Below are 25,837 nucleotides of genomic sequence, written 5' to 3' on the forward strand. Positions count from 1 at the left end.
GCAGTTTCTCACATGAATCAGCCACCAGCGCTGTATCATCAGCGAACAACAACTGACTCACTTCCCAAGCTCTCTCATCCCCAACAGACTTCATACTTGCCCCTCTTTCCAAAACTCTTGCATTTACCTCCCTAACAACCCCATCCATAAACAAATTAAACAACCATGGAGACATCACACACCCCTGCCGCAAACCTATATTCACTGAGAACCAATCACTTTCCTCTCTTCCTACACGTACACATGCCTTACATCCTCGATAAAAACTTTTCACTGCTTCTAACAACTTTCCTCCCACACCATATATTCTTAATACCTTCCACAGAGCATCTCTATCAACTCTATCATATGCCTTCTCCAGATCCATAAATGCTACATACAAATCCATTTGCTTTTCTAAGTATTTCTCACATACATTCTTCAAAGCAAACACCTGATCCACACATCCTCTACCACTTCTGAAACCACACTGCTCTTCCCCAATCTGATGCTCTGTACATGCCTTCACCCTCTCAATCAATACCCTCCCATATAATTTACCAGGAATACTCAACAAACTTATACCTCTGTAATTTGAGCACTCACTCTTATCCCCTTTGCCTTTGTACAATGGCACTATGCACGCATTCCGCCAATCCTCAGGCACCTCACCATGAGTCATACATACATTTGTATGGGTTTTCAGAAAAGAAGAGTGAATGTTGGGGTGAAGAGGGTGGTGAGAGTAAGTGAGCTTGAGAAGGAGACCTGTGTGAGGAAGTACCAGGAGAGACTGAGTACAGAATGGAAAAAGGTGAGAACAATGGAAGTAAGGGGAGTGGGGGAGGAATGGGATGTATTTAGGGAATCAGTGATGGATTGTGCAAAAGATGCTTGTGGCATGAGAAGAGTGGGAGGTGGGTTGATTAGAAAGGGTAGTGAGTGGTGGGATGAAGAAGTAAGAGTATTAGTGAAAGAGAAGAGAGAGGCATTTGGACGATTTTTGCAGGGAAAAAATGCAATTGAGTGGGAGACGTATAAAAGAAAGAGACAGGAGGTCAAGAGAAAGGTGCAAGAGGTGAAAAAAAGGGCAAATGAGAGTTGGGGTGAGAGAGTATCATTAAATTTTAGGGAGAATAAAAAGATGTTCTGGAAGGAGGTAAATAAAGTGCGTAAGACAAGGGAGCAAATGGGAACTTCAGTGAAGGGGGCAAATGGGGAGGTGATAACAAGTAGTGGTGATGTGAGAAGGAGATGGAGTGAGTATTTTGAAGGTTTGTTGAATGTGTTTGATGATAGAGTGGCAGATATAGGGTGTTTTGGTCGAGGTGGTGTGCAAAGTGAGAGGGTTAGGGAAAATGATTTGGTAAACAGAGAAGAGGTAGTGAAAGCTTTGCGGAAGATGAAAGCCGGCAAGGCAGCAGGTTTGGATGGTATTGCAGTGGAATTTATTAAAAAAGGGGGTGACTGTATTGTTGACTGGTTGGTAAGGTTATTTAATATATATATATATATATATATATATATATATATATATATATATATATATATATATATATTTTTTTTGCTTTGTCGCTGTCTCCCGCGTTTGCGAGGTAGCGCAAGGAAACAGACGAAAGAAATGGCCCAACCCCCCCCCATACACATGTACTTACACACGTCCACACACGCAAATATACATACCTACACAGCTTTCCTTGGTTTACCCCGGACGCTTCACATGCCTTGATTCAATCCACTGACAGCACGTCAACCCCTGTATACCACATCGCTCCAATTCACTCTATTCCTTGCCCTCCTTTCACCCTCCTGCATGTTCAGGCCCCGATCACACAAAATCCTTTTCACTCCATCTTTCCACCTCCAATTTGGTCTCCCTCTTCTCCTCGTTCCCTCCACCTCCGACACATATATCCTCTTGGTCAATCTTTCGTCACTCATTCTCTCCATGTGCCCAAACCATTTCAAAACACCCTCTTCTGCTCTCTCAACCACGCTCTTTTTATTTCCACACATCTCTCTTACCCTTACGTTACTTACTCGATCAAACCACCTCACACCACACATTGTCCTCAAACATCTCATTTCCAGCACATCCATCCTCCTGCGCACAACTCTATCCATAGCCCACGCCTCGCAACCATACAACATTGTTGGAACTACTATTCCTTCAAACATACCCATTTTTGCTTTCCGGGATAATGTTCTCGACTTCCACACATTTTTCAAGGCTCCCAAAATTTTCGCCCCCTCCCCCACCCTATGATCCACTTCCGCTTCCATGGTTCCATCCGCTGACAGATCCACTCCCAGATATCTAAAACACTTCACTTCCTCCAGTTTTTCTCCATTCAAACTCACCTCCCAATTGACTTGACCCTCAACCCTACTGTACCTAATAACCTTGCTCTTATTCACATTTACTCTTAACTTTCTTCTTCCACACACTTTACCAAACTCCGTCACCAGCTTCTGCAGTTTCTCACATGAATCCGCCACCAGCGCTGTATCATCAGCGAACAACAACTGACTCACTTCCCAAGCTCTCTCATCCCCAACAGACTTCATACTTGCCCCTCTTTCCAAGACTCTTGTATTTACCTCCCTAACAACCCCATCCATAAACAAATTAAACAACCATGGAGACATCACGCACCCCTGCCGCAAACCTACATTCACTGAGAACCAATCACTTTCCTCTCTTCCTACACGTACACATGCCTTACATCCTCGATAAAAACTTTTCACTGCTTCTAACAACTTGCCTCCCACACCATATATTCTTAATACCTTCCACAGAGCATCTCTATCAACTCTATCATATGCCTTCTCCAGATCCATAAATGCTACATACAAATCCATTTGCTTTTCTAAGTATTTCTCACATACATTCTTCAAAGCAAACACCTGATCCACACATCCTCTACCACTTCTGAAACCACACTGCTCTTCCCCAATCTGATATATATATATATATATATATATATATATATATATATATATATATATATATATATATATATATATATTATCCCTGGGGATAGGGGAGAAAGAATACTTCCCACGTATTCCCTGCGTGTCGTAGAAGGCGACTAAAAGGGGAGGGAGCTGGGGGCTGTAAATCCTCCCCTCTCGTTTTTTTTTGATTTTCCAAAAGAAGGAACAGAGAACGAGGCCAGGTGAGGATATTCCCTCAGAGGCCCAGTTCTCTGTTCTTAACACTACCTTGCTAACGCGGGAAATGGCGAATAGTATGAAAGAAAGAAAGTGTCCCGCAGTGTATCGAGACAGACTTCCCCAGAACTTTTTCAAAGGGGAAGTAAATGTTTATAGTTGTGTTACTGGAGTGCTAGTTTTCATACATGGTGCTTTGACAAGAAAATAGTGAAATTGGAAAAAATGTAGCTTAGACATTGAAGCTTATTGATACAGTGGTTAAACTGATGAGAACTACTACTGACTTTTGTGTAAATAAATTAAACATTTCCTTTTTCCATAGCCAGAGGTTGAACCATTATGTGACATTCAGTTTTTTTCTTTTCATTTCAAGCTAGAAGTTTCAGTTTTCTAAATTGTTTCTTACATTTTTCATATGTATATATATATATGTATGTGTGTGTGTGTGTATATGTGCGTGTGTGTGTGTATGTGTGTATGTGTATATATATATATATGTATATTATCCCTGGGGATAGGGGTGAAAGAATACTTCCCACGCATTCCTCGCAGTGTCGTAGAAAGCGACTAGAGGGGACGGGAGCGGGGGGCCAGAAATCCTCCCCTCCTTGTATTTTTTTAACTTTCTAAAATGGGAAACAGAAGAAGGAGTCACGCGGGGAGTGTTCATACTCCTCGAAGGCTCAGATTGGGGTGCCTAAATGTGTGTGGATGTAACCAAGATGTGAAAAAAGGAGAGATAGGTAGTATGTTTGAGGAAAGGAACCTGGATGTTTTGGCTCTGAGTGAAACGAAGCTCAAGGGTGAAGCGGAAGAGTGGTTTGGGAATGTCTTGGGAGTAAAGTCAGGGGTTAGTGAGAGGACAAGAGCAAGGGAAGGAGTAGCAGTACTCCTGAAACAGGAGTTGTGGGAGTACGTAATAGAATGTAAGAAAGTAAATTCTCGATTAATATGGGTAAAACTGAAAGTTGATGGAGAGAGATGGGTGATTATTGGTGCATATGCACCTGGGCATGAGAAGAAAGATCATGAGAGGCAAGTGTTTTGGGAGCAGCTGAATGAGTGTGTTAGTGGTTTTGATGCACGAGACCGGGTTATAGTGATGGGTGATTTGAATGCAAAGGTGAGTAATGTGGCAGTTGAGGGAATAATTGGTATACATGGGGTGTTCAGTGTTGTAAATGGAAATGGTGAAGAGCTTGTAGATTTATGTGCTGAAAAAGGACTGATGATTGGGAATACCTGGTTTAAAAAGCGAGATATACATAAGTATACTTATGTAAGTAGGAGAGATGGCCAGAGAGCGTTATTGGATTACGTGTTAATTGACAGGCGCGCGAAAGAGAGACTTTTGGATGTTAATGTGCTGAGAGGTGCAACTGGAGGGATGTCTGATCATTATCTTGTGGAGGCTAAGGTGAAGATTTGTATGGGTTTTCAGAAAAAAAGAGTGAATGTTGGGATGAAGAGGGTGGTGAGAGTAAGTGAGCTTGGGCAGGAGACTTGTGTGAGGAAGTACCAGGAGAGACTGAGTACAGAATGGAAAAAGGTGAGAACAATGGAAGTAAGGGGAGTGGGGGAGGAATGGGATGTATTTAGGGAATCAGTGATGGATTGCGCAAAAGATGCTTGTGGCATGAGAAGAGTGGGAAGTGGGTTGATTAGAAAGGGTAGTGAGTGGTGGGATGAAGAAGTAAGAGTATTAGTGAAAGAGAAGAGAGGCATTTGGACAATTTTTGCAGGGAAAAAATGCAGTTGAGTGGGAGACATATAAAAGAAAGAGGCAGGAGGTCAAGAGAAAGGTGCAAGAGGTGAAAAAAAGGCAAATGAGAGTTGGGGTGAGAGAGTATCATTAAATTTTAGGGAGAATAAAAAGATGTTCTGGAAGGAGGTAAATAAAGTGCGTAAGACAAGGGAGCAAATGGGAACTTCAGTGAAGGGCGCAAATGGGGAGGTGATAACAAGTAGTGGTGATGTGAGAAGGAGATGGAGTGAGTATTTTGAAGGTTTGTTGAATGTGTTTGATGATAGAGTGGCAGATATAGGGTGTTTTGGTCGAGGTGGTGTGCAAAGTGAGAGGGTTAGGGAAAATGATTTGGTAAACAGAGAAGAGATAGTAAAAGCTTTGCGGAAGAAGAAAGCCGGCAAGGCAGCAGGTTTGGATGGTATTGCAGTGGAATTTATTAAAAAAGGGAGTGACTGTATTGTTGACTGGTTGGTAAGGTTATTTAATGTATGTATGACTCACGGTGAGGTGCCTGAGGATTGGCGGAATGCGTGCATAGTGCCATTGTACAAAGGCAAAGGGGATAAGAGTGAGTGCTCAAATTACAGAGGTATAAGTTTGTTGAGTATTCCTGGTAAATTATATGGGAGGGTATTGACTGAGAGGGTGAAGGCATTGATTGAGAAGGGTGGAGCATCAGATTGGGGAAGAGCAGTGTGGTTTCAGAAGTGGTAGAGGATGTGTGGATCAGGTGTTTGCTTTGAAGAATGTATGTGAGAAATACTTAGAAAAGCAAATGGATTTGTATGTAGCATTTATGGATCTGGAGAAGGCAAATGATAGAGTTGATAGAGATGCTCTGTGGAAGGTATTAAGAATATATGGTGTGGGAGGCAAGTTGTTAGAAGCAGTGAAAAGTTTTTATCGAGGATGTAAGGCATGTGTACGCGTAGGAAGAGAGGAAAGTGATTGGTTCTCAGTGAATGTAGGTTTGCGGCAGGGGTGTGTGATGTCTCCATGGTTGTTTAATTTGTTTATGGATGGGGTTGTTAGGGAGGTGAATGCAAGAGTTTTGGAAGGAGGGGCAAGTATGAAGTCTGTTGGGGATGAGAGAGCTTGGGAAGTGAGTCAGTTGTTGTTCGCTGATGATACAGCGCTGGTGGCTGATTCATGTGAGAAACTGCAGAAGCTGGTGACTGAGTTTGGTAAAGTGTGTGAAAGAAGAAAGTTAAGAGTAAATGTGAATAAGAGCAAGGTTATTAGGTACAGTAGGGTTGAGGGTCAAGTCAATTGGGAGGTGAGTTTGAATGGAGAAAAACTGGAGGAAGTGAAGTGTTTTAGATATCTGGGAGTGGATCTGGCAGCGGATGGAAACATGGAAGCGGAAGTGGATCATAGGGTGGGGGAGGGGGCGAAAATTCTGGGAGCCTTGAAGAATGTGTGGAAGTCGAGAACATTATCTCGGAAAGCAAAAATGGGTATGTTTGAAGGAATAGTGGTTCCAACAATGTTGTATGGTTGCGAGGCATGGGCTATGGATAGAGTTGTGCGCAGGAGGATGGATGTGCTGGAAATGAGATGTTTGAGGACAATGTGTGGTGTGAGGTGGTTTGATCGAGTAAGTAACGTAAGGGTAAGAGAGATGTGTGGAAATAAAAAGAGCGTGGTTGAGAGAGCAGAAGAGGGTGTTTTGAAATGGTTTGGGCACATGGAGAGAATGAGTGAGGAAAGATTGACCAAGAGGATATATGTGTCGGAGGTGGAAGGAACGAGGAGAAGAGGGAGACCAAATTGGAGGTGGAAAGATGGAGTGAAAAACATTTTGAGTGATCGGGGCCTGAACATGCAGGAGGGTGAAAGGCGTGCAAGGAATAGAGTGCATTGGAACAATGTGGTATACCAGGGTTGACATGCTGTCAATGGATTGAACCAGGGCATGTGAAGCGTCTGGGGTAAACCATGGAAAGTTTTGTGGAAAGGGAGCTGTGGTTTCGGTTAATTACACATGACAGCTAGAGACTGAGTGTGAACGAATGTGGCCTTTGTTGTCTTTTCCTAGCGCTACCTCGTGCACATGCAGGGGGAGGGGGTTTTCATTTCATGTGTGGCGGGGTGGCAACGGGAACGAATAAGGGCAGACAGTATGAATTATGTACATGTGTATATATGTATATGTCTGTGTGTGTATATATATGTATACGCTGAGATGTATAGGTATGAAACCACATTACTCCTCCCGAGTCTGATGCTCTGTACCAGCCTTCACCCTCTCAGTCAATACCCTCCCATATAATTTTCCAGGTAGAATCAACAAACCTATGCCCCTGTAGTTTCAACACTCACTTTTATCCCCTTTGCCTTTATACAATGGCACTATACATGCATTCTGCCAATCCTGAGGTAATTCAACATGATGTATACATACACTGAATATCTTCAACAACCAATCAACAACAGTCACCCCTTTTCTTAATAAATCAAACTGCAATACCATCCAATCCCTCTGCCTTGCCAGATTTCATCTTCAGCAAGGTTTTCTACACCTCTTCTCTTTTCATCAAACCACTCTTCCTGATAACCTCAATTCACATAACACCCCAACCCAAACATCCTACATCTACCACTCTATCATCAAACACACTTAACAATCCTTCAAAATATTCACTTTTCCTCCTCACTCCATCGTAGTACTACCTGTTATCACTTCCCCTTTTGCTCCCTTCACCGATGTCCCCATTTGTTCTCTTGTCTTTTGCACATGGTTAACCTCCTCCCAAAACATCTTTTTATTCTCCCTATAGTTTAATGATACTCTCTCATCCCCTGTCATTTGCCCTCTTTTTCAACCCTTGCACCTTCCTTTTGACCTCCTGACACTTTCTCTTACATATCTCCCAAACATTTACACTCCTTCCTTGTAAGTACTGCCCTAATGCCTCTCTTTTCTCTTCAATAGCAACTTTATCCCTCACAACCGTTTTTAATCTGCCTACCTCCCACCTTTTGCATCCCACATGCATCTCTTGCACATGCTGTCACTGCTTCCCTAAATACCTCCCATTCTCCACCGACTCCCCTCACTTCATTTGCTTTCAGCTTTTGCCATTCTATACTCAATCTCTCCTAATATTTTTTCACACAAGTCTCCTTGCTAAGCCCACTTACTCTCAACACTCTCTTCTCCCCAACACTGTCTCTTTTTTGAAAACCTCTCCAAATCTTCACCCACACCTCCACAAGATAGTGATCACACATCTCACCAGCTGCCCCTGTCAGCACTTTCTTCTGTTTCCTATTCAAGAAATTGAAATACAAGAAAGCAAAGGTTTCCAGTCTCCCACTCCTACCCCCTCTAGTCGCACTCTACAACATTCGGGGAATACCAAGGTAGAATTCTTCCTTGCAAAAAACTTTTTTCTGTAATCAATATGCAATATTATATATGCAGCTATGCTCCCAAGTAAGCAGTTAAGTCATAAACACAAGGAGGCTCTGTTGTGTATGTATGAAGTTTCTGGCAGACAAACAAATGTTGAGATCACAATAATGTTCTGTACACACTTTTGTATATCAGGAGATTATCATTGTTCCCAGGTTAATATCTGCATTGGTTCTCTGCTTCTGCATGAAGCTCTAAATTAATGTGTACATGCTCCAAAATCTCATATTTTTTCCTAGAACAGCAAAATCTAAGCTTGTCAACAGACTACCTTTTATACTGAAACTGTCAAAGTTGTCAAGTACATGGGCATTAATATGTTCAAAATATATATAACATATATAACTGGAATAACTTTCAGTGAAAAAAGCCCAATGGAATGTAATTAGAAGTACCAACACAGTGAAATGAGTTATGATGAGTGAAAGGAACTCCTTTATAGTAAATGTCAATAAGTGGAAATCTGGTAACAAAATGAAATTCCCATGTGGCCACAAAGATGTCCAATGTAATCTAGTTCTCTGAATCAGAAGGGACTCATAATCAGATAAATTAACAAGAAAAAAATGAAAAAGCCAGGACAAATATGAATAAAATTGTAAAGCAGCAAAGCAGTGGACATGTGCAACTTGTCAGCAAAGATGAACTGGATGTGAGAAGCACTGAGAATTCTAGGTCTATATGACTGATATCTGAGGTCATGAGGAGGACACCCAAGAATGTAAAGCAAAGATGTATTGGATGTAGGGAAAAAAAAAGAAAAAAAAAGAGTGATTCAAAGCACACACGAGAGAGAGAGAGAGAGAGAGAGAGAGAGAGAGAGAGAGAGAGAGAGAGAGAGAGAGAGAGAGAGAGAGAGAGACTGGTAACTACAAACAGGTAATCATAAGGACCATAGTACTGCAGAATGATGTTTAATTTTTGGGTAATTTATACAATCCATTTGTGAAAATAAGGTGATGCTGACGGACTTTACGATCAAGGAAGGCTCGTAGCTCTTGAGGACTGCATTCCACGGATCCCTGGACAAACATCTTGAGCATGCTATGGATACGGTCAAGGGGAAGAGAGTCCAGGTTTGTCAACATTCCAACAATGTACGACCAGAACACCTACAAAATCAATGTAATACAGTATTATCTGTTTGTAAAAGTATTATTTCAAGTTTAAAAAGATTAAGGTTAAGAATACAGATAAACAAAATGATGAAGAGTGATGGTTTTGCACTGACATCCTAATATGAATAAAACATTATGCTTCCCAAAACAGACTCCAGACACACAAAAGTCCTCATTAAGGCCAGGCCTAAACTGGAAAAAAAAAAGCAAGTTTTTAAATTTTAAAGTTCAAAAACCTTTTCTCTCCAGGGCAATGTCGTGCAAGCAACAAGATATCTCTTGGTTTTTAGGAGGCAGTAATTGGTGGGTAGCCAGTGACCAGGGAGGAATATTACTGGTACTACCTGCCTGAATATGATGAGGGTTAGTGACAGCTGTGTAGTGAGCCAGCTACCTTCAGTGGCTGTAAAGTTGCACTCCTCTGACCAAGGTAGCTGTCTTTACTTCTGCTTCACCCATGCGTGGACTGTCGAGATTCTGTCCACAAACATGCAGTCTCTCCTTGTCACACATATCAACACTTAACTCACATAACACATTCTTTGTAACTCTAGAGCACTATAGGTTAGCCTTGTCTTTTGGCAAAATGGCAGTAGCAATAGATAGAAGTAGTTGGTCAGAAAATCAGGCAGAAGCATTTGGTAGAAACAGTGGGTAGGAGCATTAAACAGAAGTATTAGGGAGAAGAAGTAGGTTGAAACATTAGGTAGACACAATGGGTTGAAGTAGCTGGTAGGAACATTAGGCATGAGACTGAAAACATTGTACTTGAATTTTCCTCTGCCAGTGGCCTTTTAGGGGAAGGCACAAAAGGCTGAGAAGCAGCACTGGAGTTCACCAGTTATGGAGACTCTCTTGCAATGGCCATCCTCTTGAGGGAGTTCCTAGAGGGAACAGGCATCAGAGATACAGACAGATATTTAGAAGGTTACAACCATTTAACATCCTATATAAATGGTGGGGCAGTGCTAGCTTTTGCCATCCATTGCTAATCACCATCCTGTGGATGCAGAAACTTCCTCATTTTGGGCCAACCTCTGACCAACCAGAGTTCATAACGATGAAGTCCAGCAATTGAGTCTGGCAATAATGCATATTTTTTTGATCTTGTGGACAAGAAAGGAAACTGTTTACAAATTTATCTACAATAAAGCTTTCCAATTTACATAGTTCTTCACTAATATTCATGTATTTAATAATACAAGCTTCAATGATATTTCGCATGGTAAAGGAGTTAGAGTTAATAACTGAGTTGGCATTACTCCAGTCACTACAATGATAATAATTTTCAACGTGATTACACAAGGCATTTGATACTTATCCTGTTCTTATACTATATTTATGTAGTCTAAAATAAAGATCCTTTTCAGTCTGCCCAACATAAAACATATTAAAATTTTTACATAGTACTATATGATACGCATGTTGCTACACTCCAACACACCAACCCAACCTCCACCATGAAGGTAATGCTTGCTTACCAATGGTGTCCAAGCACATCTCTTATTTGTATATCAACTGACAATTCTATTTCTCTTTCTTGTGTCTCCCCTTGTCGGCTTTCAACTTCCGCAATCCTTTCACTACCTCTTCTCTGTTTACCAAACCATCCTCCCTTACCCTCTCACTTTGCACACCACCTCGACCAAAACACCCTACATCTGCCGTATCATCATACACATTCAACAAACCTTCAAAATACTCACTCAATCTCCTTCTCATTTCACCACTACTTGTTATTGCCTCCCCATTAGCCCCCCTCACCTATGTTCCCATTTGTTCTCTTGCCTTACGTACTTTATTTACCTCTTTCCAAAACAGCTTTTTATTTTCCCTAAAATTCAATGATAAACTCTCACCCCCAAATCTCATTTGCCCTCTTTTTCACCTCTTGCACCTTTCTCTTGATCTCTTGCATCTTTCTTTTATACATCTCCCAATCATTTGCACTACTTAACTCCAAAAATCATCCATATACCTCTCTCTTGTCTTTCACAAATAATCTTACTTCTTCATCCCACCACTCACTACCCTTTCTAATCTGCCCACCTCCCACCTTTCTCATGCCAAAGGCACCTTTTGTGCAAGCCATCACTGCTTCCCTAAATACCTCCCATTCCTCCTCCACTCCCCTTACATCATTTGCACTCACCTTTTTCCATTCTGCACTAAATCTCACCTGGTACTTTCTCACACAAGTCTTCTCCTTTCCAAGCCCACTTACTCTCATCACTCTTTTCACCCCAACATTCTCTCTTCTTTTCTGAGAACCTCTACAAATCCTCACCTTATTAACATTATCATACTTAATTGCTGTTTCCCCGCATCAGTGAGGTAGTGCAAGGAAAAAGATGAAGAATAGCCCAACCACTCATATACAACACACACACACAAACACACACATATATATATATATATATATATATATATATATATATATATATATATATATATATATTTTTTTTTGCTTTGTCGCTGTCTCCCGCGTTTGCGAGGTAGCGCAAGGAAACAGACGAAAGAAATGGCCCAACCCACCCACATACACATGTATATTCATACGTCCACACACGCAAATATACATACCTACACAGCTTTCCATGGTTTACCTCAGACGCTTCACATGCCTTGATTCAATCCACTGACAGCACGTCAACCCCAGTATACCACATCGCTCCAATTCACTCTATTCCTTGCCCTCCTTTCACCCTCCTGCATGTTCAGGCCCCGATCACACAAAATCTTTTTCACTCCATCTTTCCACCTCCAATTTGGTCTCCCTCTTCTCCTCGTTCCTTCCACCTCCGACACATATATCCTCTTGGTCAATCTTTCCTCACTCATTCTCTCCATGTGACCAAACCATTTCAAAACACCCTCTTCTGCTCTCTCAACCACGCTCTTTTTATTTCCACACATCTCTCTTACCCTTACGTTACTTACTCAATCAAACCACCTCACACCGCACATTGTCCTCAAACATCTCATTTCCAGCACATCCATCCTTCTGCGCACAACTCTATCCATAGTCCACGCCTCGCAACCATACAACATTGTTGGAACCACTATTCCTTCAAACATACCCATTTTTGCTTTCCGAGATAATGTTCTCGACTTCCACACATTCTTCAAGGCTCCCAGAATTTTCGCCCCCTCCCCCACCCTATGATCCACTTCTGCTTCCATGTTTCCATCCGCAGCCAGATCCACTCCCAGATATCTAAAACACTTCACTTCCTCCAGTTTTTCTCCATTCAAACTCACCTCCCAATTGACTTGACCCTCAACCCTATTGTACCTAATAACCTTGCTCTTATTCACATTTACTCTTAACTTTCTTCTTTCACACACTTTACTAAACTCAGTCACCAGCTTCTGCAGTTTCTCACATGAATCAGCCACCAGCGCTGTATCATCAGCGAACAACAACTGACTCACTTCCCAAGCTCTCTCATCCCCAACAGACTTCATCCTTGCCCCTCTTTCCAAAACTCTTGCATTCACCTCCCTAACAACCCCATCCATAAACAAATTAAACAACCATGGAGACATCACACACCCATGCCGCAAACCTACATTCACTGAGAACCAATCAATTTCCTCTCTTCCTACACGTACACATGCCTTACATCCTCGATAAAAACTTTTCACTGCTTCTAACAACTTGCCTCCCACATCATATATTCTTAATACCTTCCACAGAGCATCTCTATCAACTCTATCATATGCCTTCTCCAGATCCATAAATGCTACATACAAATCCATTTGCTTTTCTAAGTATTTCTCACATACATTCTTCAAAGCAAACACCTGATCCACACATCCTCTACCACTTCTCAAACCACACTGCTCTTCCCTAATCTGATGCTCTGTACATGCCTTCACCCTCTCAATCAATACCCTCCCATACAATTTGCCAGGAATACTCAACAAACTTATACCTCTGTAATTTGAGCACTCACTCTTATCCCCTTTGCCTTTGTACAATGGCACTATGCACGCATTCCGCCAATCCTCAGGCACCTCACCATGAGTCATACATACATTAATTAACCTTACCAACCAGTCAACAATACAGTCACCCCCTTTTTTAATAAATTCCACTGCAATACCATCCAAACCTGCTGCCTTGCCGGCTTTCATCTTCCGCAAAGCTTTTACTACCTCTTCTCTGTTTACCAAATCATTTTCCCTAACCCTCTCACTTTGCACACCACCTCGACCAAAACACCCTATATCTGCCACTCTATCATCAAACACATTCAACAAACCTTCAAAATACTCACTCCATCTCCTTCTCACATCACCACTACTTGTTATCACCTCCCCATTTACGCCCTTCACTGAAGTTCCCATTTGCTCCCTTGTCTTACACACTTTATTTACCTCCTTCCAGAACATCTTTTTATTCTCCCTAAAATTTAATGATACTCTCTCACCCCAACTCTCATTTGCCCTTTTTTTCACCTCTTGCACCTTTCTCTTGACCTCCTGTCTCTTTCTCTTATACATCTCCCACTCAACTGCATTTTTTCCCTGCAAAAATCGTCCAAATGCCTCTCTCTTCTCTTTCACTAATACTCTTACTTCTTCATCCCACCACTCACTACCCTTTCTAATCAACCCACCTCCCACTCTTCTCATGCCACAAGCATCTTTTGCGCAATCCATCACTGATTCCCTAAATACATCCCATTCCTCCCCCACTCCCCTTACTTCCATTGTTCTCACCTTTTTCCATTCTGTACTCAGTCTCTCCTGGTACTTCCTCATACAGGTCTCCTTCCCAAGCTCACTTACTCTCACCACCCTCTTCACCCCAACATTCACTCTTCTTTTCTGAAAACCCATACAAATCTTCACCTTAGCCTCCACAAGATAATGATCAGACATCCCTCCAGTTGCACCTCTCAGCACATTAACATCCAAAAGTCTCTCTTTCGCACACCTGTCAATTAACACGTAATCCAATAACGCTCTCTGGCCATCTCTCCTACTTACATAAGTATACTTATGTATATCTCGCTTTTTAAACCAGGTATTCCCAATCATCAGTCCTTTTTTCAGCACATAAATCTACAAGCTCTTCACCATTTCCATTTACAACACTGAACACCCCATGTATACCAATTATTCCCTCAACTGCCACATTACTCACCTTTGCATTCATATCACCCATCACTATAACCCGGTCTTTTGCATCAAAACCACTAACACACTCATTCAGCTGCTCCCAAAACACTTGCCTCTCATGATATGTATATATCTTTTCTGAAAACCTCTACAAATCTTCAGCCTTGCCTCCACAAGATACTGATCAGACATCCCTCCAGTTGCACCTCTCAGCAGATTAACATCCAAAAGTTTCTTTTTCGCACGCCTATCAATTAACACGTAATCCAATAACGCTCTCTGCCCATCTCTCCTACTTCCATATGCTCACTTATGTATATCTCTCTTTTTTAACCAGGTATTCCCAATCACCAGTCCTTTTTCAGCACATAAATCTACAAGCTCTTCACCATTTCCATTTACAACACTGAACTCCCCATGTATAATTATTATTCCCTCAACTGCCACATTACTCACCTTTGCATTCAAATCACCCATCACTATAACCCGGTCTCGTGCATCAAAACTACTAGCACACTCATTCAGCTGCTCACAAAGAATGTTGGGGTGAAGAGAGTGGTGAGAGTAAGTGAGCTTGGGAAGGAGACTTGTGTGAGGAAGTGCCAGGAGAGACTGAGTACAGAATGGAAAAATGTGAGAACAAAGGAGATAAGGGGAGTGGGGGAGGAATGGGATGTATTTAGGGGAGCAGTGATGGCTTGTGCAAAAGATGCTTGTGGCATGAGAAGCATGGGAGGTGGACAGATTAGAAAGGGTAGTGAGTGGTGGGATGAAGAAGTAAGATTATTAGTGAAAGAGAAGAGAGAGGTATTTGGATGATTTTTGCAGGGAAATAATGCAAATGACTGGGAGATGTATAAAAGAAAGAGGCAGGAGTCAAGAGAAAGGTGCAAGAGGTGAAAAAGAGGGCAAATGAGAGTTGGGGTGAGAGAGTATCATTAAATTTTAGGGAGAATAAAAATATGTTTTGGAAGGAGGTAAATAAAAAGTGTAAGACAAGGGAACAAATAGGAAGTTCAGTGAAGGGGGCTAATGGGGAGGTTATAACAAGTAGTGGTGATGTGAGGAGATGGAGTGAGTATTTTGAAGGTTTGTTGAATGTGTTTGATGATAGAGTGGCAGATATAGGGTGTTTTGGTCGAGGTGGTGTGCAAAGTGAGAGGGTTAGGGAAAATGATTTGGTAAACAGAGAAGAGGTAGTAAAAGCTTTGCGGAAGATGAAAGCCAGCAAAGCAGCGGGTTTGGATGGTATTGAAGTGGAATTCATTAAAAAAGGGGGGACTGTATTGCTGAGTGGTTGGTAAGGTTATTTGATGTATGTATGATTCATGGTGAGGTGCCTGAGGTTTGGCGGAATGCGTCCATAGTGCAATTGTACAAAGGCAAAGGGGATAAGAGTGAGTGCTCAAATTACAGAGGTATAAGTTTGTTGAGTATTCCTGGTAAATTATATGGGAGTGTATTGATTGAGAGGGTGAAGGCATGTACAGAGCATCAGATTGGGGAAGAGCAGTGTGGTTTCAGAAGCGGTAGAGGATGTGTGGATCTGGTGTTTGCTTTGAAGAATGTACGTGAGAAATACTTAGAAAAGCAAATGGATTTGTATGTAGCATTTATGGATCTGGAGAAGGCATATGATAGAGTTGATAGAGATGCTCTGTGGAAGGTATTAAGATTATATGGTGTGGGAGGCAAGTTGTTAGAAGCAGTGAAAAGTTTTTATCGAGGATGTAAGGCATGTGAACGTGTGGGAAGGGAAGAAAGTGATTGGTTCGCAGTGAATGTAGGTTTGCGGCAGGGGTGTGTGGTGTCTCCATGGTTGTTTAATTTGTTTATGGATGGGATTGTTAGGGAGGTGAATGCAAGAGTTTTGGAAAGAGGGGCAAGTATGCAGTCTGTTGTGGATGAGAGAGCTTGGGAAGTGAGTCAGTTGTTGTTCACTGACAATACAGCGCTGGTGGCTGATTCATGTGAGAAACTGCAGAAGCTAATGACTGAGTTTGGTAAAGTGTGTGAAAGAAGAGAGTTGAGAGTAAATGTGAAAAAGAGCAAGGTTATTAGGTACAGTAGGGTTGAGGGTCAAGTCAATTGGGAGGTAAGTTTAAATGGAGAAAAACTGGAGGAAGTGAAGTGTTTTAGATATCTGGGAGTGGATCTGGCAGCGGATGGAACCATGGAAGTGGAAGTGAATCATAGGGTGGGAGAGGGGGCAAAAATTCTGGGAGTGTTGAAGAATGTGTGGAAGTCGAGAACATTATCTCGGAAAGCAAAAATGGGTACGTTTGAAGGAACATTGGTTCCAACAATGTTATATGGTTGCGAGGTGTGGGCTATGGATACAGTTGTGCGCAGGAGGGTGGATGAGCTGGAAATGAGATGTTTGAGGACAATATGTGGTATGAGGTGGTTTGATCAAGTAAGTAATAATAGGGTAAGAGAGATGTGTGGTAATAAAAAGAGTGTGGTTGAGAGAGCAGAAGAGGGTGTTTTCAAATGGTTTGGTCACACGGAGAGAATGAGTGAGGAAAGATTGACCAAGAGAATATATGTGTCAGAGGTGGAGGGAACGAGGAGAAGTGGGAGACCAAATTGGAGGTGGAAAGATGGAGTGAAAAAGATTTTGAGTGATTGGAGCCTGAGCATGCAGGAGGGTGAAAGGCGTGCAAGGAATAGAGTGAATTGGAACGATGTGGTATACTGGGGTCGACATGCTGTCAATGGATTGAACCAGGGCATGTGAAGTGTCTGGGGTAAGCCATGGAAAGTTCTGTGGGGCCTGGATGTGGAAAGGGAGCTGTGGTTTCGGTGCATTATTATATGACACCTAGAGACTGAATGTGAACGAATGGGGCCTTTGTTGTCTTTTCCTAGTGCTACCTCGCACACGTGAGGGGGGACGGGGTTGTTATTTCATGTGTGGCGAGGTGGCGATGTGAATGAATAAAGGAAGACTATGAATTATGTACATGTGTATATATGTATATGTCTGTGTGTGTACATATATGTATACGTTGAGATGTATAGGTATGTATATTTGCGTGTGTGGACGTGTATGTATATACATGTGTATGTGGGTGGGTTGGGTCATTCTTTCGTCTGTTTCCTTGCGCTACCTCGCTAACATGGGAGACAGCGACAAAGCAAAATAAAGAAAAATATAATATATATATATATATATATATATATATATATATATATATATATATATATATATATATATATATATATATATATATAAATGCCCATTTACATACATATACATTTCAACATATACATATGTATACATACACAGACATATACATATATACACACATTCATACTTGCTGCCTTCATCCATTCCTGTCGCTACCCCAACACACAGGAAATAGCACCCTCCTCCAGCGAGGTAGTGCCAGGAAAAGACAAAAAGGCCACATTCGTTCACACTCAGTCTCTAGCTGTCAAGTGTAATGCACTGAAATCACAGCTCTCTTTCCACAACCAGGCCCCACAGACCTTTCCATGGTTTGCTCCAGACACTTCAAATGCCCTGGTTCAATCCAGTGACAGCACGTCGATTCTGGTACACCACATCATTCCAATTCACTCTATTCCTTGCATACCTTTCATCCTCCTGTATGTTCAGGCCCCAATCGCTCAAAATCTTTTTCAATCCATCCTTCCCCCTCTAATTTGGTCTCCCATTTCTCCTTGATCCCTCCACCTCTGACACATATATCCTGTTTGTCAACCTCTCACTTATTCTTTCCATATGTCCAACCCATTTCAACAAACCCCCTTCTGCTCTCTCAACCACATTCTTATCAATACCACACATCTCTCTTACCCTTTCCTCACTTACTCAATCAAACCACCTCACACCACATACTGTCCTCAAACATTTCAACACATCCATCCTCCTCCATACAACTCTATAGCCCATGCCTCACAACCATATAGTATTGTTAGAACTACTATTCCTTCAAACATACCCATTTTTACTCTTCAAGATAACATTATCTCTTTCCACATAATTCTTCATTTGCTTCCAGAACCTTCGCCTCCTCCCCTACCCTATAACTTACTTCCACTTCCATGGTTCCATTCACTGCTAAGTCCACTCCAGATATCTAAAACAACATTTCCTCCAATTTTTCTCCATTCAAACTTACATCCCAACTAACTTGTCCCTCAACCTTGCTGAACCTACTAACCTTGCTCTTATTCATATTTACACTCAACTTTCTCCTTTCGCACAGTTTTCAAAATTCAGTCACCAACTTCAGCAGTCTCTCACTTGAATCAGCCACCAGTGCTGTATCATCAGAAAACAACAACTGACATGCCTCCCAGGCCCTCTCATCCCCAACAGATTGCATACTCACCCCTCTCTCCAAAACTCTTGCATTTACCTCCCTAACCACCCCATCCATAAACAAATCTGAAAAAACCATGGGGGCATCACATACCCCTGCCAAAGACTGACCTTCACTGGGAACCAATCACTCTCCTCTCTTCCTAGTTGCACAGATGCCTTACACCCTTGATAAAACCTCACTGCTTCTAGCAGCTTACCACCCACACCATATACTCTTAAGACCTTACACAAAGCATCTCTATCCACCCTATCTTATGCATTCTTCAGATTCATAAATGCTACATACAAATCCATCTGTTTTTCTAAGTATTTCTCACACATTCTTCAAAGCAAACACCTGATTCATACATCCTCTACCACTTCTGAAGCCACACTGCTCCTCCCCAATCTGATGTTCTGTACATGCCTTCACCCTCTCAATCAGTACTTTCCCATACAATTTTCCTGGAATATTCAACAAACCTATGCCTCTGTAGTTTGAACACTCACCTTTATCCCCTTTGCCTTTGTACTCTATCAGGCATACGTAGTGAGATGTATGTTATTTATGCAAGTGTTTTGTTACAAAGAATGCTCTCATCACTAATATCTATTATTCTCTAAGATTGTCAAAGCATAAAAAATCATAACATATGGAATGGGTGTAGCTTTCACACAGGCCTCCTTAACATCACACACAATGACTACTGTATGGAAAATATTGAGGCTGTAGCAAAAGGTAACAAAAAGTAAATGGGATACACCCCAGACAGTTAACAGAAAATAAAATACCATGAAATATACATAGTAGCTACAGTCATTGGGTAAAGAAACTATAAAAAGATACAAATCCATACAAAGGCAGAGGGTTAAATTTATATAGTTGGCAGTAGACATCCAATGTACATGCAATCAGAGAGAACTTTATGCTGTCAAGATGATTAGTCCTATGAAGTGAGTGGGTTAGTGTCATCATAACTCTGGTGGACTCTCATCAGATCAATGGTGGTCTGAAATGAGCGACCTTCTAATACCATAAAATAGAAGTGAGTGATAGATGGGGAAAGCTAGTACCGCCTCATCATTCGTTGTGAAAGACACTTGTCAAGTCAAATGTCAATTGAGATTATCAGGACAGAACCAAAGAAAACAGGCTTTACTGGCCAAGTGATACCTCATTGCTTGCAGGACAAACCAGAACAGGAGAGGAATGGGAAATAAAAGGAAAGGAAGAGAAAGTGGAAAGTGAAAAAAAAGCAATGAGGTGAAAAACAAAAATGATGAGAAAATGTGAAGTGAGTTTAAAAATGAATGAGGAGAGGTGTATGTATGTAAAGATATACTATGCTTGCTAAAGCCTAGTCGCTTAATGAGACTGAAAGCAAGGAAAGTAATCCAGACATGGAGCATAAGAGATGGCTCCATGCACCACTTTAACACACATTCAACAGACAGATGAACAGTTGCTGAACCATATACTGGCAGGTATACTCCATATAAAAATATTTCTAGATATTGCTTTGGGATCCAAGTATGAGAGTGTTTCAGATATCACATTAACAAAGTTCTTTGTACATGTCAAACTAGTCCTAACAACCTTGTTTTTATCACATACTTAACCATAATGCAGTATTCAACCTGTCCCTAACATACTTTTATATAGAATTCAGTATCATATTGTGGATTTCTAACCTGCAATTCCTCTTCTCGTTGATCTTGTGCTGAAGCCATGACACTCTCTGCTTCATCCTCCTCTAATGCTGGTGGAGCTATATCTGGTTGAGACACACCTACTGTTGCAACCTGACCTTCCTCACCAAGGTCTTCTCCCTCCATAAGGACAAAAACATCTGGCTCTACCTCCTGCAACACACCCTGATATAGAAGGAAAAACACAATATTCTGAGAGGCACTTAACAGGAAATACAGTATTTTCTAAATCTTTAAAATTCTTTTCAATGAGGCTCCCTCAAGAGTTATGTTTATGACCTTAAAGCTGCAATTAAACACACCAAGACTTTGCCATGAGGCAGGGCTAGCAAGTAGAGCCAATTGTATATGCTACTTATCTATTCTATTTTATTATATTTGATTGCTGTTTCCCGTGTCAGCAAAGCAGAGCCAAGAAACAGACAAAGAATGGCCCATCCACTCATATACACATGCAGCAGGGGTGCGTGATGTCTCCATGGTTGTTTAATTTGTTTATGGATGGGGCAGTTAGGGAGGTGAATGGAAGTTTTGGAGAGAGAAGATAGTATGCAGTCTATTGTGGATGACAGAGCTTGGGAAGTGAGTCAGTTGTTGTCAACTGGTGCTACAGTGCTGGTGGCTGAGTCGGACGAAAAACTACAGAAGTTGGTGACTGAGTTTGGTAAAGTGTGTGAAAGAAGAAAGTTGAGAGTAAATGTGAATAAGAGCAAGGTTATTAGGTTCAGTAGGGTTGAGGGACAAGTTAATTGGGAGGTAAGTTTGAATGGAGAAAAACTGGAGGAAGTGAAGTGTTTTAGATATCTGGGAGTGGATTTAGCAATGGATGGAACCATGGAAGCGGAAGTGAGCCACAGGGTGGGGAGGGGGCAAAGGTTCTGGGAATGTTGAAGAATGCGTGGAAGGTGAGAATGTTATCTCAGAGAGCAAAAATGGGTATGTTTGAAGGAATTGTGGTTTGGAAAATGTCACATGGTTGCGAAGCATGGGCTATAGATAGGATGTGCGGAGAGAGGTGGATGTGCTGGCAATGAAATGTCTGAGGACAATATGCAGTGTGAAGTAAATAATGAAAGGGTAAGAGAGATTATTTTATTTATTTCATTTTGCTTTGTCGCTGTCTCCCGCGTTTGCGAGGTAGCGCAAGGAAACAGACAAAAGAAATAGCCCAACCCACCTCCATACACATGCATATACATACACGTCCCCACACACAAATATACATACCCATACATCTCAATGTACACATATATATACACACAGACATATACATATATACACATGCACACAATTCACACTGTCTGCCTTTATTCATTCCCATCGCCACCTCGCCAAACATGGAATAACATCCCCCTTCCCCCTCATGTGTGCGAGGTAGCGCTAGGAAAAGACAACAAAGGCCCTATTCGTTCACACTCAGTCTCTAGCTGTCATGCAATAATGCCCAAAACCACAGCTCCCTTTCCACATCCAGGCCCCACACAACTTTCCATGGTTTACCACAGACGCTTCACATGCCAGTGATTCAATCCACTGACAGCACGTCGACCCCGGTATACCACATCGATCCAATTCACTCTATTCCTTGCCCGCCTTTCACCCTCCTGCATGTTCAGTCCCCGATCCCTCAAAATCTTTTTCACTCCATCTTTCCACCTCCAATTTGGTCTCCCACTTCTCCTCGTTCCCTCCACCTCCGACACATATATCCTCTTGGTCAATCTTTCCTCACTCATTCTCTCCATGTGCCCAAACCATTTCAAAACACCCTCTTCTGCTCTCTCAACCACGCTCTTCTTATTTCCACACATCTCTCTTACCCTTACATTACTTACTCGATCAAACCACCTCACACCACATATTGTCCTCAAACATCTCATTTCCAGCACATCCACCCTCCTGCGCACAACTCTATCCACAGCCCACGCCTCGCAGCCATACAACATTGTTGGAACCACTATTCCTTCAAACATACCCATTTTTGCTTTCCAAGATAATGTTCTCGACTTCCACACATTCTTCAAGGCTCCCAGGATTTTCGCCCCCTCCCCCACCCTATGATTCACTTCTGCTTCCATGGTTCCATCCACTGCCACATCCACTCCCAGATATCTAAAACACTTTACTTCCTCCAGTTTTTCTCCATTCAAACTTACCTCCCAATTGACTTGACCCTCAACCCTATTGTACCTAATAACCTTGCTCTTATTCACATTTACTCTTAACTTTCTTCTTTCACACACTTTACCAAACTCAGTCACCAGCTTCTGCAGTTTCTCACTTGAATCAGCCACCAACGCTGTATCATCAGCAAACAACAACTGATTCACTTCCCAAGCTCTCTCATCCCCAACAGACTGCATACTTGCCCCTCTTTCCAAAACTCTTGCATTCACCTCCCTAACAACCCCATCCATAAACAAGTTAAACAACCATGGAGACATCATACACCCCTGCCGCAAACCTACATTCACTGCGAACCAATCACTTTCCTCTCTTCCTACACGTACACATGCCTTACATCCTCGATAAAAACTTTTCACTGCTTCTAACAACTTGCCTCACACACCATATATTCTTATTACCTTCCACAGAGCATCCCTATCAACTCTATCATATGCCTTCTCCAGATCCATAAATGCTACATACAAACCCATTTGCTTTTCTAAGTATTTCTCACATACATTCTTCAAAGCAAACACCTGATCCACACATCCTCTGCCACTTCTGAAACCACACTGCTCTTCCCCAATCTGATGCTCTGTACATGCCTTCACCCTCTCAATCAATACACTCCCATATAATTTACCAGGAATACTCAACAAACTTATACCTCTGTAATTTGAGCACTCACTCTTATCCCCTTTGCCTTTATACAATGGCACTATTCACGCATTCCGCTAATCCTCAGGCACCTCACCGTGAGTCATACATACAATAAATAACCTTACCAACCAGTCAACAATACAGTCACCCCCTTTTTTAATAAATTCCACTGCAATACCATCCAAACCTGCTGCCTTGCCGGCTTTCATCTTCCGCAAAGCTTTTACTACCTCTTCTCTGTTTACCAAATCATTTTCCCTAAACCTCTCACTTTGCACACCACCTCGACCAAAACACCCTATATAACTGCCACTCTATCATCAAACATTCAACAAACCTTCAAAATACTCACTCCATCTCCTTCTCACATCACCACTACTTGTTATCACCTCCCCATTAGCCCCCTTCACTGAAGTTCCCATTTGCTCCCTTGTCTTACGCACTTTATTTACCTCTTTCCAGAACATCTTTTTATTCTCCCTAAAATTTAATGATACTCTCTCACCCCAACTCTCATTTGCCCTCTTTTTCACCTCTTGCACCTTTCTCTTGACCTCCTGTCTCTTTCTTTTATACATCTCCCACTCATTTGCATTTTTTCCCTGCAAAAATCGCCCAAATGCCTCTCTCTTCTCTTTCACTAATAATCTTACTTCATCCCACCACTCACTACCCTTTCTAATTAACCCACCTCCCATGCTTCTCATGCCACAAGCATCTTTTGCGCAAGCCATCACTGCTTCACTAAATACATCCCATTCCTCCCCCACTCCCCTTACCTCCTTTATTCTCACCTTTTTCCATTCTGTACTCAGTCTCTCCTGGTACTTCCTCACACAGGTCTCCTTCCCAAGCTCACTTACTCTCACCATCCTCCTCACCCCAACATTCTCTCTTCTTTTCTGAAAACCTCTACAAATCTTCACCTTTGCCTCCACAAGATAATGATCAGACATCCCTCCAGTTGCACCTCTCAGCACATTAACATCCAAATGTCTCTCTTTCGCGTGCCTGTCAATTAACACATAATCCAATAATGCTCTCTGGCCATCTCTCCTACTTACATACATATACTTATGTATATCTCGATTTTTAAACCAGGTATTCCCAATCACCAGTCCTTTTTCAGCACATAAATTCACAAGCTCTTCACCATTTCCATTTACAACACTGAACACCCCATGTATACCAATTATTCCCTCAACTGCCACATTACTCACCTTTGCATTCAAATCACCCATCACTATAACCCGGTCTTGTGCATCAAAACCACTGACACACTCATTCAGCTGCTCCCAAAACACTTGCCTCTCATGATCTCTCTTCTCATGCCCAGGTGCATATGCACCAATAATCACCCATCTCTCTCCATCAATTTTCAGTTTTACCCAAATCAATCTAGAATTTACTTTCTTACATTCTATCACATACTCCCACAACTCCTGTTTCAGGAGTAGTGCTACTCCTTCCCTTGCTCTTGTCCTCTCACTAACCCCTGACTTTACTCCCAAGACATTCCCAAACCACTCTTCTCCTTTACCCTTGAGCTTCGTTTCACTCAGAGCCAAAACATCCAGGTTCCTTTCCTCAAACATACTACCTATCTCTCCTTTTTTCACATCTTAACGCTACCTCGCTATCGCGGGAAATGGCGAATAGTATGAAAAAAAAAAAAAAAAATATATATATATATATATATATATATATATTTTTTTTTTTTTTTTTTTTTATACTTTGTCGCTGTCTCCCGCGTTTGCGAGGTAGCGCAAGGAAACAGACGAAAGAAATGGCCCAACCCCCCCCCATACACATGTACATACACACGTCCACACGCGCAAATATACATACCTACACCGCTTTCCATGGTTTACCCCAGACGCTTCACATGCCTTGGTTCAATCCACTGACAGCACATCAACCCCTGTATACCACATCGCTCCAATTCACTCTATTCCTTGCCCTCCTTTCACCCTCCTGCATGTTCAGGCCCCGATCACACAAAATCTTTTTCACTCCATCTTTCCACCTCCAATTTGGTCTCCCTCTTCTCCTCGTTCCCTCCACCTCCGACACATATATCCTCTTGGTCAATCTTTCCTCACTCATTCTCTCCATGTGCCCAAACCATTTCAAAACACCCTCTTCTGCTCTCTCAACCACGCTCTTTTTATTTCCACACATCTCTCTTACCCTTACGTTACTTACTCGATCAAACCACCTCACACCACACATTGTCCTCAAACATCTCATTTCCAGCACATCCATCCTCCTGCGCACAACTCTATCCATAGCCCACGCCTCGCAACCATACAGCATTGTTGGAACCACTATTCCTTCAAACATACCCATTTTTGCTTTCCGAGATAATGTTCTCGACTTCCACACATTTTTCAAGG

General features: G+C 41.9%; 1 protein-coding gene across 1 annotated transcript in view; it reads right to left on the reverse strand.

The window, feature by feature from the left end:
- Window positions 1-9,218: 9,218 nt before the first annotated feature.
- mr (anaphase promoting complex subunit morula) overlaps window positions 9,219-25,837 on the reverse strand; it is a 208,873-nt gene continuing 192,254 nt past the window's right edge. The window contains exons 14-15 of the mRNA XM_071665551.1: window positions 20,598-20,780; window positions 9,219-9,433 (exon numbers count right to left, since the gene is read on the reverse strand). Coding sequence (XP_071521652.1) covers window positions 9,236-9,433; window positions 20,598-20,780 — 381 coding nt within the window. The 3' untranslated portion in view covers window positions 9,219-9,235. The remainder of the gene's footprint in view (window positions 9,434-20,597; window positions 20,781-25,837) is intronic.

The sequence above is a fragment of the Panulirus ornatus genome, chromosome 10 (assembly GCF_036320965.1).
Source record: "Panulirus ornatus isolate Po-2019 chromosome 10, ASM3632096v1, whole genome shotgun sequence".
Classification (NCBI taxonomy): Eukaryota; Metazoa; Arthropoda; class Malacostraca; order Decapoda; family Palinuridae; genus Panulirus; species Panulirus ornatus.